Here is a 13,554-nt window from a genome sequence, read left to right as displayed (position 1 = left end):
TTTTTCTTTTTTTTTTTTTGACATCACAGGAATGTCTTCCCAAGAGAAATTGGATTCAATAGTCTGATGTCACGTCGCCCAGCAACGGCGGCCATCGTGGTTCTAAACAAAGAAATTTGGTACTTTTTATTACTCATACTGGCTATAACTTTTCATAGGTCTTGTGATCAGAATGTGTAAAAGTCAAAACATGATCAGATTTATTATGGTTTTCTCCTCTGGATACGCTTTTATGCTCGGAAAAATATTTCATAAGGGAGTCCGCCATTGTTCCGATAGTTCAGAGCCAGTTGCTAAGTTACCATGCGTCATTACGAGGGAAGTGACGTCACGACTATTGAAGCATTTGGAATTGGATTCAGTAGTCTGATGTCACGCCGCCAGGCAACGGCGGCCATCTTGGTTCTAAACAAAGAAAATCATTACTTTTTGTTCTTCATGCTGGCTAGAACTTTTCATTATTGAATCCTATTAAAAAAATAAAAAATAAAAGAAAAACATTCTTTAAAAAACTAGCAGAGCGTGGTTTCGATCCACGGACCTCTGGGTTATGGGCCCAGCACGCTTCCACTGCGCCACTCTGCTCTCGACCGTCCAGGTTTACTCTATACTGTATAAATCATAGTCACCTGTTGTTGATGCAATCAATCGCATGTCTCTTCGTGTGCCAGATGGTAGGTACAGTTTGTCGACACATGTGTCTCTGTGTCATGACCTGGTATACTTTATTATATAAACTGTTACAGGTCACTGATTTGGGCGGTGTGTTTGTTTATGTGTTTGTTTGGATTTCTCTAGTCATTTTTCTTCGTTTTTTTTTTTTTTAATTTGCTTTGATTGTTTTGTTTTGTTCGCTTGTTATTTGTTGTTTTTTGTTTTTGTTTGGTTGGGTTTTTTTTTTTTTTTTTTTTTTTTTTGTTGCTGTTTTTTTTTTTTTTTTTTTTTTTTTTTTTCTTGTTGGGTTTTTGTGTTTGTGTGTGTGTGTGGGGGGGGGGGGGGGGGGGGTTCTGTTTTAAAATATTGTTTTTGTTATTTTTGTCTGATTTATGTTTGTTTTGCTTTTGTTTTCATGTCTTTTGGAACAGGGGGTGGGGGTATCTTTTTAAATTTCAAGCTTAATTCAAGTTTACTATATAAATAAACAAACTCCAGAAAATACAGAACATGGCAGCCCGCGTTGTACTGCAGAAAGACAGGAAAACTGCAGCTCCCGAATTACTACAGCAGCTGCATTGGCTGCCAGTGGACCAGCGGATTAAATATAAATCTTCAACTATCGTTTTCAAATGCCTGGAGGGCTCGTCACCAGCATATCTCTCAAACCTCGTTGAACGGTATAACCCACAGCGATCGCTTCGATCAACTAACGACATCAAATTGAAAACACCCCGCTGTCGAGTGAAGGCTGGTGAACGCGCCTTTCAGCATTCTGGTCCAAGGTTGTGGAATTTACTACCACTAGAGATACGTTCTTCGTCTTCACTAGAGGAATTCAAGCGTCGATTGAAGACATTCTTATTCCGACAGGCTTTCTTTTGATTATGTGTATAATTAGCGTTGTTCGTGTACTGTGTTAGGGCTTAATGATTAAGTTAATCTATGTTATGCGCCCAGAGCCCTCCTGATGAAGGGATGTTTGGCGCACTATAAATCTATACCATTATTATTTATTATTATATTAAAGCTTAGTTATAAAGGAGTAAATTCTTTATCTTCAACTGATAAGCATTGATAACTGTAATTGTTATTGTTTTGACTTTATTTCTAATGTCTTTGCTTCCTCATGTCGATGTGATTTGATACTGATGTAAGTAAATTACTCACCACATCTACCCACCAGATGAAACGTATCAACATACAAGACTATGTGTATCCCTGAAACGTTTATACTCTGATTGATATAGAAGGAACGCAATTGACGTCACTCAGCTCTTTGTTATTGATTTTAGGCAGCTATTTTAGTTATTAGTTCTCGTTAAATCATTTCAGACTTTAAGGGTACACATCGTCTGTTTGTTAGTACGTTATATCCGACTGGCGGATGTTGTGAGTATTTTATCTAAATTCATATCATCAATAATAATTTAGTGAGAACTAATCACCCAATTACAGGTATGAAAACAATAACAAAGAGCTGCTCAATTTTATTCCTTCTACAATATCAAAATGACGTGATGGATCGTACTATCGCCATCGTTTACATATCGAGTGACGTCAATTTCGTTCCAATTTCGTTGAGCAATAGGATTCAATAGTCGTAACGTCACTTCCTTCCTAATGACGCATGGTAACTTAGCAACACTGGCTCTAAACTATCGGAACAATGGCGGACGCCCGTATGAAAAGCATAAAGGTTATCCAGAGGGAAAAAAAACACATAAATTTGATAATGTTTTGACTTTTACACATTCTGATCACAAGGCATATAAAAAGTTCTGGCCAGCATGAAAAATAAAAAGTAATGATTTTCTTTGTTTAGAACCAAGATGGCCGCCGTTGCCATGCGGTGTGACATCAGACTATTGAATCGAATTAGTTGCTTTTACTGAATTCTGGTCTGATCATAAAAAAATATTGAGTAATTCTCAATGTCTGGAGTTAATGAAGGAAAAGAAGAAAAACAAATCTGGAATTTTACAAAAATTTAGCAGAGCGTGGTTTCGATCCACGGACCTCTGGGTTATGGGCCCAGCACGCTTCCACTGCGCCACTCTGCTTCCATACTTGAACGATAGCCCAATGGTTTATATTTTATTCTCAAGTGGCTGATGCAATAGTTCAGGGAAAATGATTTAACAGGGGACGTTACTCGTGATGAAGGATATTCCTGTGGTAATTATTGGTTGTTCTCCCTTGCTACATTCGGCCGGATTTGGAGAAGACATTAGAAATACGAAAAAAAAAGAAAGGGTGGGGGGGGGGGGGGGGGGGGGGGGGGGGGGGGGGCGTGAAATGTACAGTAATCAAAATGTTAATTGTATAATTCACCTAAGGTATTCGTGGTTACAAGAAGGTATAATTATTTTATAGGCCGAGATTAAGGTCACCGTGCGGCGATGTGGTATAGTGGTATGACTCGTGCCTTCGGATCAGAAGGTTTTGGGTTCGAGACTCACACTGAGCGGCGCATAGTTGAATCATTGGAAAAGCCTCTTTACTCATGTTCTCTCAGCGTACTCAGGTGTAAAATGAGTACCTGGCCATCAACAGCGTTATCTTTCTCTCTCTCTCTCTCTCTCTCTCTCTCTCTCTCTCTCTCTCTCTCTCTCTCTCTCTCTCTCTCTCTCTTTCTCTCAATCTCTCAATTTATCTATCTATCTATCAATCTATCTATCTATCTATCAATCAATCTATCAATCTATTTATCTATCTATCAATCTATCTGTCTATCTATCTATCTATCTGTCTATCTATTAATCTATCTATTTGTCTTTCTATCAATCTATCTATCAATCTATCTATCTATCAATCTATTTATCTATCTATCTATTTATCTATCTATCTATCAATCTATCTATCAGCGGGTACTCGAACTCGGTACCCTTCGGGTACGAACCAAAGACCGTACCGCTTAGCTATGCTGCCTCTTACTTCTTTGTTAAAATGCTATGCGTCAATCATCTTAGTCAAAATAATAATTTAAAGGCTGTAAAATCAAACTAAAGTTAATTTATGCGCTTTTACAATTAGAGCGAGGGTAGCCTCTTAAACGGCCCTAAATGCAGATTATTTTGACCTTAAACTCTTTTAGTAAACAATTATAGTGCAATAAACACTAAATGTGCTCAAAGCGAATTCCAAGGTGTCCATGAACAGCAGCAACACTTAGCCTAATATACAGGACGAGACATAATTAAGCTTGTAAATAGTCCTTTAGAGCCAATTGGCCCAAAGAGTCGTTTATCCCGGTCCTTATAGCGTGAAACGGACAAAAGCAATTGCTTGCTTGCTACCCTTTGGACAGGACACTAGTCTATCACAAAGTACTTTCCGCCAGATCTAAGAGACCCAGCTGCCCAATCACTGTTGGTCGATAGGGAGATCAGACAAAAATCTCGACTGCACCCGGGCTCGATCTCGGTCCCTTTGCGTGTGAAGCGAGTGCTCTACCAACTGAGCTATCGGGACACCCAAGCCTGTAAGGCGACATTACAAATTTTCATCGCCAAGTCTTAGTTAAAATCCCAGGTTTGAGAATGTTAGCCAAGACGAGGGTCATTTAAATCGATCGATTGTTGAAGGACGGGTTTTAGGACCAAATTTTTAAATAGGCGTTTTTCCAGAGTGCAACAGTTGACTGGATGAAGAACGTTGTCAGATTGTGGGTTGTTAATAATAATAATAACAATAATAATAATAATAATAATAATAATAATAATAATAATAATAATAATAATAATAATAATAATAATAATAATAATAATAATAATAATAATAATAATAATAATAATAATGCTGAAAACTTAGATAGCGCTATAACTCCGAAACACCAGACTCTAAGCGGGTTTTTGATTCTCAATTTTTGTTACTTTTTTTACCCTTTCTTTTCTTTCTATACTCTTTTATTGTGTTTGTTTTTTTTTTTGTTTTTTTTTTGGTTGTTTTTTTTTTTTTTTGTTTTTTTTTTTGTTTTTTAAATTAAATTTTATTTTGTTCAGTTTCTTATTTTTTTCATCCCGAAATAATAAAAAATCTATTACATTATGCAATTACAATTACTTTGACAAAATGAAAAACTTGAAGAATGGTCACGAAGTAGATTGAAAGCGTCTGAATTCTGGATGGAGAGAATGAAATGTCTACAAGTATTTTCAAGGATAACAAAAGGAATAAAGAAAATGAATGAAATCAAAGAAAACAAGAGAAATGGTTTAGAAAAAAATAGCAAGTGTGTATGAAAGGTGCCAGACAAAGAAAGAGAGAAAAATACAAGGAGAAAAATTCCCATAAATCAGTCTTCCTCCCCAGTCGAGGTCGACTGATTTTTTTTAGTGTTTTTTTTTTTTTCTTGTGTTTTTATTTCTTGCTTTGTCTGGCACCTTTCATACACGCTTGTTCAATTTTTTATCTTACACCAGTACCTGCTCCTTAATTTCTAACACACAAATAAGTGTCATCGTCAAGAATTGTAGTAAAATGTTCCCTGTCAACATTCGCTAGACATCTCCACTTGTATAGAGAATCGGTTAATATTTGAATATAGGGTTTTATAAAGTAAAAGAAATGAATATGAAAGCGTATTTTCCTTTATTATCATTAGTGTACACAGAATCGACTCAAAGACATGTGGATGATAGGTGAAAAATAGATATATACAATGAGTAACAGTGGTATGAAATATGGGTTATGAACAATAGATCTCATAATATCCGTACTAATTCTCCGGCGTTTAACAGCATTGAAAATATTATCCGACAATATTTATTGTCACAGTCAAAGTCTACCCAGCGGACGGAACTGGTTTTAAAGTAAATTATAATACAGTGATATGTATGAATGACACGCGTGTATAACACACAATGGCTCTTGAGTTGAGTTAGGATCCTAGATTTTCCACGGGGTTCGCTAACACAAGCTTTTGATTCATGTCAGGCAACCCCAGCATTGACAATACCAAATTGGAATCTTTGACATCCGACCCAGGCATTTTTTTGTTATAATTCGACGCTATGTTACTCAGAATGGTCCCTTCCTGTGTGTCGTGTTGCATCGCAGACAAGGAGATTTGGACGTAATGAGATGGCAAGTCCAGGACTTGGAATAGTCTCGTGGTCACTTCCAGAGGACACCTCATCAACTCGTCGTAGTGAAGGGAGGGAACATCTCTGCCAGATTCGTTCACGAACTTCTGGAATTCCACGACACAGGAACCCACACAGGCAGCTACAAATCCTGAGAAGTTGATTTGCGGCATGACGCCGCGTAACCTGGCCCTGCTGAATTCTCCTGCTATCAGATGGAACACGTGACGTCGGATTAGAGGGATGAACGTATTGATGGTGTAGCTGTTGAAGATTTTCTCCGCGATGATTACAGCTGTATCACGATGCAGGAATTTGTAGTAGGATTTAAGTACCTGTCCCATGTTTCTATACAAGTAAAGATGTTTGAACTCCGGGAAAAGATCGAACATGTACGGGAGTTCAGTCGAGCAGTTGAATCTAGTTTTGATAACGATTCTCTGATCCCCTGGATTTTCTTTGCAGAGAATTCGGGTGACGCTTTGGAGCAGACGTGAAATTTCTTGTGGAGGAAGTTGGCGAGCTCGATCCATAAGGCAGATGTTGGTGGTTGAGTCGGGTTCGCTCATGCATCGAGTTCCAGGGAGATTTTCCAGCATCTGAAGGACGAGGGTGGAACCACATCGCCCGCTGCTGGAGATCAACAGGACTGGGACTTTGGGGTCACCGACTTCTTGGGCCAACCTGAAAAGAAAAAATAGATAGATGAGAATGAGTGGCCATTCATTGTTTTTGTTTGTTTGTTGTTGTTGTTTTTTTTTTGTTTGTTTGTTTGTTTGTTTTCTCTTGTTTGTTTGTTTGTTGTTTTTGTTTTTTGTTGTTTTTTTTTTTGTTGGTTTTTTGTTATAATTGTTTGTTGTTGTTTTCATATGTTTTTTCTTTATGTGCATTTTGTAAATGCATGTATACCTTATGATGAATCATCTTTTGAGGATTCAATTCAAGTAGTAACCCATTTAATGAAGTTTTATTTTCTTTTATGTGTGATATATCGCCTCAAAACGTATAATATCGGTATGATTGATTAAGATGCTTACAAATTAGACTTGTGATGAGTTTATATATCATATTGAGGAGAATGACTATAAACCATTTTAGAGAGTTAAAACCCAAGATTACACGTTTTTGAACAATTAAACTTGAATGTGATTGTTTAACACTTAGGTCATCCCGAAATGATACCGTTTTCGGACATGGGTTACATAATATGACATTTGTCAAATACATATAAACAAAAACAAACTTATGCGGCTATGTGGACTAGTGGCATGACATTCGACTTCGAATCAGACGGCTCGTGTTTCTTTTTAATGTTGTTGTTTTGTTTGTTTTTTGTTTGTTTGTTTGTTTTTTTTGTTTTTTGTTGTTGTTTTTTTGTTTGTTTTTTTTTTTGGGTAAGAAATTATGAAGTTCTCGTCTGTTTTGACAAGTGGATAAAAATGCAATTTGAGTCAATTTGAGACAGAGGATTTTGAAATATGAACTTGATGTCACTAGACTAGAAGGTAAGGAAGAAATGTAACTCAGTCTGAGAAATGGTTGAAGGGACAATAGCAATTATTAGTATTAGCCAATGAATTAACTCAATACCTGTGGAAATGACAGAGAGGCATCGAGAACATTCTGGTGGCGTGATGGAATTGGGCCATGTACATAAACGGGCTCGTCTTGGAGGAGTGCACATCAATCTCCTCAGGAACCTCCACCAGAAAGGCGTGGGTCTGGGTGACGCTGTAGAGGGTGATCCTGGGATTCAGAAGCCTGCAGGGATGTGTGAAATGCTGGTGGAGTCCCAGCAAATCCCAGTGTTTGGGGTAGTTGACGGTGGACAGTCGGCCACGATGAACGATTTCCAGTACCTGGTACAGCAAGATGTATGACAATTAGTATAAAATTCAGATGGGAGTTCTTCATGTCATATCATAATCATATAGGGAATGGGTTTAGCGGAAGTGTAGCGTCCCTTGATTGGACGTCACCCATAGTCTGTGATGTCACAGGCGGAAAAGTTATTAGAGAGAGAACGTCATGTTGGTTGTGCGCGGTTCCGCGAGGACGAGAGACGCATGCGCACAACCAACATGACGTTCTCTCTCTAATAACTTTTCCGCCGGTGACGTCACAGACTATGGGTGACGTCCAATCAAAGGACGCTACTCTTCCGCTAATTTCACTCCCTATAAATTGGCTCCGAAACCACTGGACCAGTAAAAGAACAAAGAAAAAAACTTTAGCTTTTATACAGCGCAATATCTTTTAAACGTGCTCAAAGCGCTTTACAAAGGGTCCCTGACCAACAGCAATAAGTAACATGTAGAACGAAACATGACGCCTTTAGGCGATATTACATTTCTTTTCGACAGAGACAAGGCTATTCACGGCCATGTACTCTTTTTACACCTGAGTACTTTTCTCAGAACTCAACTATGCGCCGAGCGAGGATCGGACCCAGGACCTTCCGATCCGAAAGCGAGCGTCATATCACAAGAGACATAACCCCACAATAGTCACCAAACTTTGCATGATATTTGTCAATTGACATGAAGATGGTTTGCATGCATTATGAGATTGAATAATCATCGTAATGATTTTATCGAAAAGTCAAGTTTCTTGCCTCAAATTACATCTAAAGCAGACGCCTCATTTTTAGCACGTGGGTTGTCTGTCAGCCTTACTGTTAGCGAGTATGACAAAGTTATCTTCCAGAACTAATACTAAACATTCGACTGCTTCCCTCTCAACAAATAACGCCAGCAAGGGCCAGGACAAAACTAGGAAATCCCATTCCAAGACAAAAACAAAAAGCAACTCGGAAAACAGATATAAAGGGATAGAAGACACACCAAGTGACCTCCTGCCTAGCATGGGAGGTCAAAGGACCCCACCCAGGAACGAACGTTATAACACTTTATTTACTTCCAGTTCAGGTCGCCTGTTATACGTATTTTTAATCAGATATCTTATCATTGTCTCTGTCCAAAAACAATTGTACAATCACTTAACAAGCGTCATGTCTCGTCCAACACGTTAAGCTTTGCTTTTGACTAGGGACCCTTGTAAAACGCTTTGAGCACGTTTCATGAATATCGCTCTATATAAAAGCTCAAGTTTAAGATTTTACAACAGCCGTCAATTCATATAACCAAATAATATAACATTTCATGTTTGAGTCAAGTTTGAAATTCCTATAGTAGGAATGAAATTGACGTCTATCAGTTATTTGTTATTTTAATTTTAAACAGTCATGTTGGTGTATAATTTTAGTTATAAAATTGCTTCACTCAGACTATAAACGCTCAGGTTTACACGTAGTTTTGCGTGTTGGTACGTTTTATTCGGATGGCGGATATTGTTAGCAGTTCACCTAAAGGCAGTGGCGTGGCATGCTTACAGTATAAGGTGGTGCCAGAATCAGAAGAAAATGGCTTAAAACATGCTATATTTGTAAATACAAAAAAAAAAGAAAAATATATAGACAGAAGAGTTACTCAAATAAGTAAGAGGTGGTATATACCATTTCCAAGTTTTACTTTTTTTATTTTTTAATGCTGTATCCATTTTTAAAATAGGGATGCGGTGCCAGGCACCAAATCAACCAATTAAGCCACGCCCCTGCCTAAAGGCATAGTACAAAATGCAACGTAACAGGAATACGCAGACGACCAAACAAATCATATGTCGTTTGTTTTGTCGATTGATCTATGGTATTCGACCTCATTGATTGCACATTACAATTTACAGCAAGTGTGTTGCGTACAATCACACATTGAATTTACATAACGTGTGCTATTTATTTGATACAAAATGAATAATTAACATAAGGTATGCAAATATTACTTAATGATAGTGACCTGTCTCAATATGAACATCTATTGCATTATTATTAGTAGTATAGTAATATTATCATTACTTTTATTATTGTCATCATCATTATTATTATTATTGTTGTTATTATAATTATCATTATCATCATCCACATCATCACCATCATCATCATCATCATCATCATCATCATCATCATCATCATCATCATCATCATCATCATAATCATCATAGTCATCATTATTATTATCATTATTATTAGTAGTAGTAGTAGTAGTAGTAGTAGTAGTAGTAGTAGTAGTAGTAGTAGTAGTAGTAGTAGTAGTAGTAGTAGTAGTAGTAGTAGTAGTAGTAGTAGTAGTAGTAGTAGTATTGTTGTTGTCGTAATATGTCTTCATTTGAAGGACGTCTCCAGTCACCTGCACACAAGTGTCGTAAGCATCCCCATTCTCCGCCAACAGTCTGTGGTCCTGGATCCCGTTCAGCGACCAGACAACCTTCTGGACAATTCTGACCACGAGGTAGGTCAGGAAGTACAGACCAATTGAGAGCAACTCGGTGATGTGTTTGATGTAAGTGGACAGATGGTTGTCTGGGGAAAAGAATTTGGATATAGATAACATGAAGCTGACGTCACTCAGGTCTTTATAAATTACTTTTTGCCATCCGCGTTTATGAGTAATTATCATCAAACTGTATTAACCAGACTGAAACGTTCAAGGTTACACATAGTTTTGTGTGTTAGTCCGTTTTACTTCCGGATGGCAATGTTGTGAGCTTCTAAGCCAAGCGCATACGATCTATATTCACATAGTATTTACGAGAGGAGGACCGAGGGCCTTATCGAAATTAATTTAGCGGGCATTATTGCTGCAATGATAATGAGTATATCTTATGAACAGACACATGAAGTCTGTCCTACATCAGGCTGAAACAGGTGCAAAGAAAATAAAATATTATGAGCTTTTATATCACGCAGTATTCACTCAAAGCGCTTTACAATGGGTCACTGGGCCAACAGCAACACTTAACATGTAGAACGAGACATGACGCCAGTTAGGCGATATTACATTTTTTTTTCGGACAGGTACTCATTTTACACCTGGGTATGGTGAAAGAATGTGAGTAAAGAGCCTTTTCCAAGGACTCAACAATGCGCGAGCAAGTCTCGAACCCCAGGACCTTCCGATCCGAAAGCGAGTGCCATACCACTAGACTACATAGACGCAACTTATACCGTTATTAACAAATCTGAAAAGATAACAAGAACATAGATCTAATTACCACAAATCAAGGAACAAACGCAAAAAAAAAAGTTTTTTAAATATTATATTTAATAATAAAAACAATAATAATGATATAATAATAATAATAATAATAATAATAATAATAATAATAATAATAATAATAATAATAATAATAATAATAATAATATACAATAATAATAATATAATAATAATAATAATAATAATAATAATAACAATAATAATAATAATAATAATAATAATAGTAATAATAATAATAATAATATAATAATAATAATAATAATAATAATAATAATAATAATAATAATAATAATAATAATAATAATAATAATGATGATGATGATGATAATGATGATGATGATGATGATGATGATGATGATGATGATGATGATGATGATGATGATGATGATGATGATGATGATGATGATGATGACAATAATAATAATAATAATAATAATAATAATAATAATAATAATAATAATAATAATAATAATAATAATAATAGTAATAATAATAATAATAATAATAATAATAATAATAAATGAATAAATAAATAATTTATTGTCCAGAAATATGGCAATTTGTCATTTAGTTACACTTGTTATAACGTTATATGATAACTATAACATTTGAATAAATTATAATTATTTTATAACACGGAGTTAATATTGGGTTAACACACACACTCGTCCAAACAGATTTGTGTGGTGAAATGCCATCAACTGGAGTCAATCCTTATATTCTTTTGTAAAAAACCTTTTAGGTATTTGAAATTTCCAATTGACCTAAAACATTAAAAAATGAATTGGTAGCCACGTGGAAATATGTGACACGAACCAACAAACTGTCGTTTTGTTTTATTTTGTTATCTTTCGGGGGGGGGGGGGGGGGGGGTGTTTGTTTTGATTTCTTGGAGTTGTTTTTTTTTTGTTTTTTGTTTTTTTGCTTTTTAATTGTTTTTGTTTCTTTTCTTTTTTTTTTTTTTTTGGTTTTTATTGCTGTTATTTTTTGTTATTTTTTTTTTGTTTTGTTTTGTTTTTTTGTTTTTTTGTTTGTTTTGTTTGTTTTGTTTTTGTTTTTTTTTTTTTTTGTTTTTTTTTGTTTTTTAGAGGGGGGTGAGGGGGAGCGGGTGTTTGCTATTTTATCTTTGCTTTTATTTTTTATTTTTTTAGTGTTTTTTAAAGTCACTTATTTTTACGATATCACAGCACACTAACTGTTTCTGATGGCCACGAATATGTAGGTCAAGCAGACACCATTGTCTTTACCCAGACATGCCTACTTGGAAATCTAAATATTCGTAAATTTTGGGAGATAATGATGGTAGTCGCGGTTGTTAACTTTAAAAATCAACAATTTACCTCCACATGAATCAAATAACACTTTAAAATCTTAGAATAATGTAGTCTGGCATCAACTTTCATTTTCAATAAGTTTAAATAACTTAAAGATGTTCTTTAGGAAGCTCAAAAATTGGAGCCCAAATTCTTTTAAAAGTTGAGCTTTAATATAGCGCAATATCCACTAAACGTGCTCAAAGCGCTTTATCCGGGGTCCCTGGCCAACAGCAACATGTAGGATGGTACATGACGTCTGTTCGTCGATATTACAATTTTTTCGGACAGAGACACCGCTGTTAATGGCCGGGTACTCATTTTACATCTGAGTACGGTGAGAGAATGTGAGTAAAGAGCCTTCTCCAAAGACTCAACTATGCGCCGAACGAGGCTCGAACCCAGGACCTTCCGATCCGAAAGCGAGTGTCATACACTCACTAGAGACCACACAGCCACACAGATTATTTAGTAATTCTAGGGAATTTTTCGTACTAGCAGACAGGTCTTCTTTTATCCGAAATAATCATTAACTATCATGTATCTCCATGTGAAAAGAAGCCACACAATACTAACTTACACATCCACAAAGCCATGACGAGAACCAAGAAGAAGACACAACTCAACACAAGACGATTTGGATCTCCGAGGGATGTCTGCATCCAACTCCACCACATTCTCGATGATGTCTTTTTAACGACGATGATGATTCGATAATTCAACGACGTCCGAAACTCTTTTCTCTCCTTATTCTCTAATGACAAATTATAAATTCGAGCTGTCTTCCTATGTGGTCATAATAATGATGATGATGATGGTCGTAGTGGTGGTTGTTTTGATGATGATCTTAATCTAATTGATCGAAATCGTATCAAAACAGGACTTCTTATTTTCCCCTCACTACACAAAAAAAACACACCTTTGTATTTCAGTCATCAATAATAGAGAATAGATTATAATACATTATAAGTTACTCCTCTTTCTATCGATGTGCCCAGCCTGCACCAAAAACAACATTGATCATTGACCAGTTAACTTGCACTCTGAAAAAACAAGAATTTTAAATAATTTGGCCAGAAAACTCATCCTTCAAATATCGATCAATTTAAATGACCCTCATCTTGGCGAAATCTTTCAAGCCTGGGACTTAACGAAATACCTCGAAAAAGTCCCAAGTTTGAGAGTTTTTGCCAAGATGAGTCATTTAAATCGATCGAGATTTGAAGGACGAGTTTTCTGGCCAAAGTTTTAAATACGTGTTTTTCCAGAGTACGCCAGTTAAGTGGTAAATGAACGTGGTAATGATGCATTTTATGACTTATAACATTGAGATTAGTGCGCCTATCCTGGTGATTGGGGGAGGGGGGGGGGGGGGGAGGCAAGGAGTGTGAT

The 13,554-nt window shown here is 36.3% G+C and overlaps 1 protein-coding gene and 2 non-coding genes across 3 annotated transcripts; all 3 read right to left on the bottom strand.

The window, feature by feature from the left end:
* Positions 1-513: 513 nt before the first annotated feature.
* On the bottom strand, positions 514-585 carry Trnam-cau (transfer RNA methionine (anticodon CAU)). The gene has a single exon. It is a non-coding gene; the product is annotated as a tRNA-Met (tRNA).
* Positions 586-2,645: 2,060 nt separating this feature from the next.
* Trnam-cau (transfer RNA methionine (anticodon CAU)) lies at positions 2,646-2,717 on the bottom strand. The gene has a single exon. It is a non-coding gene; the product is annotated as a tRNA-Met (tRNA).
* Positions 2,718-5,230: 2,513 nt separating this feature from the next.
* On the bottom strand, positions 5,231-13,089 carry LOC144966744 (uncharacterized). The gene is made up of 4 exons (XM_078903518.1): positions 12,743-13,089; positions 9,983-10,155; positions 7,332-7,600; positions 5,231-6,425 (listed from the first exon to the last, which is right to left on the bottom strand). The coding sequence occupies exons 1-4, from the start codon at positions 12,837-12,839 to the stop codon at positions 5,537-5,539; spliced, it is 1,428 nt and encodes a 475-aa protein (XP_078759644.1). The 5' UTR covers positions 12,840-13,089; the 3' UTR covers positions 5,231-5,536.
* Between the last annotated feature and the right edge of the window lie 465 nt (positions 13,090-13,554).

Source organism: Berghia stephanieae, chromosome 2, assembly GCF_034508935.2.
Source record: "Berghia stephanieae isolate SIO BIC M18660-M18661 chromosome 2, UCSD_Bste_1.3, whole genome shotgun sequence".
NCBI classification, from domain to species: domain Eukaryota; kingdom Metazoa; phylum Mollusca; class Gastropoda; order Nudibranchia; family Aeolidiidae; genus Berghia; species Berghia stephanieae.
Note: the sequence above shows the minus strand (reverse complement) of the source record. Positions and strands in the feature narration are given on the sequence as shown.

Excerpts from the sequence above, each read along its gene's own strand:
- LOC144966744 (XM_078903518.1), bottom strand. The coding sequence starts at position 12,839 with ATGTGGTGGAGTTGGATGCAGACATCCCTCGGAGATCCAAATCGTCTT. Across the intron at positions 10,156-12,742 it reads CGTCATGGCTTTGTGGATGT|ACAACCATCTGTCCACTTAC; the intron begins GTAAGTTAGTAT and ends TCTTTTCCCCAG. Across the intron at positions 7,601-9,982 it reads CTTACGACACTTGTGTGCAG|GTACTGGAAATCGTTCATCG; the intron begins GTGACTGGAGAC and ends TTGCTGTACCAG.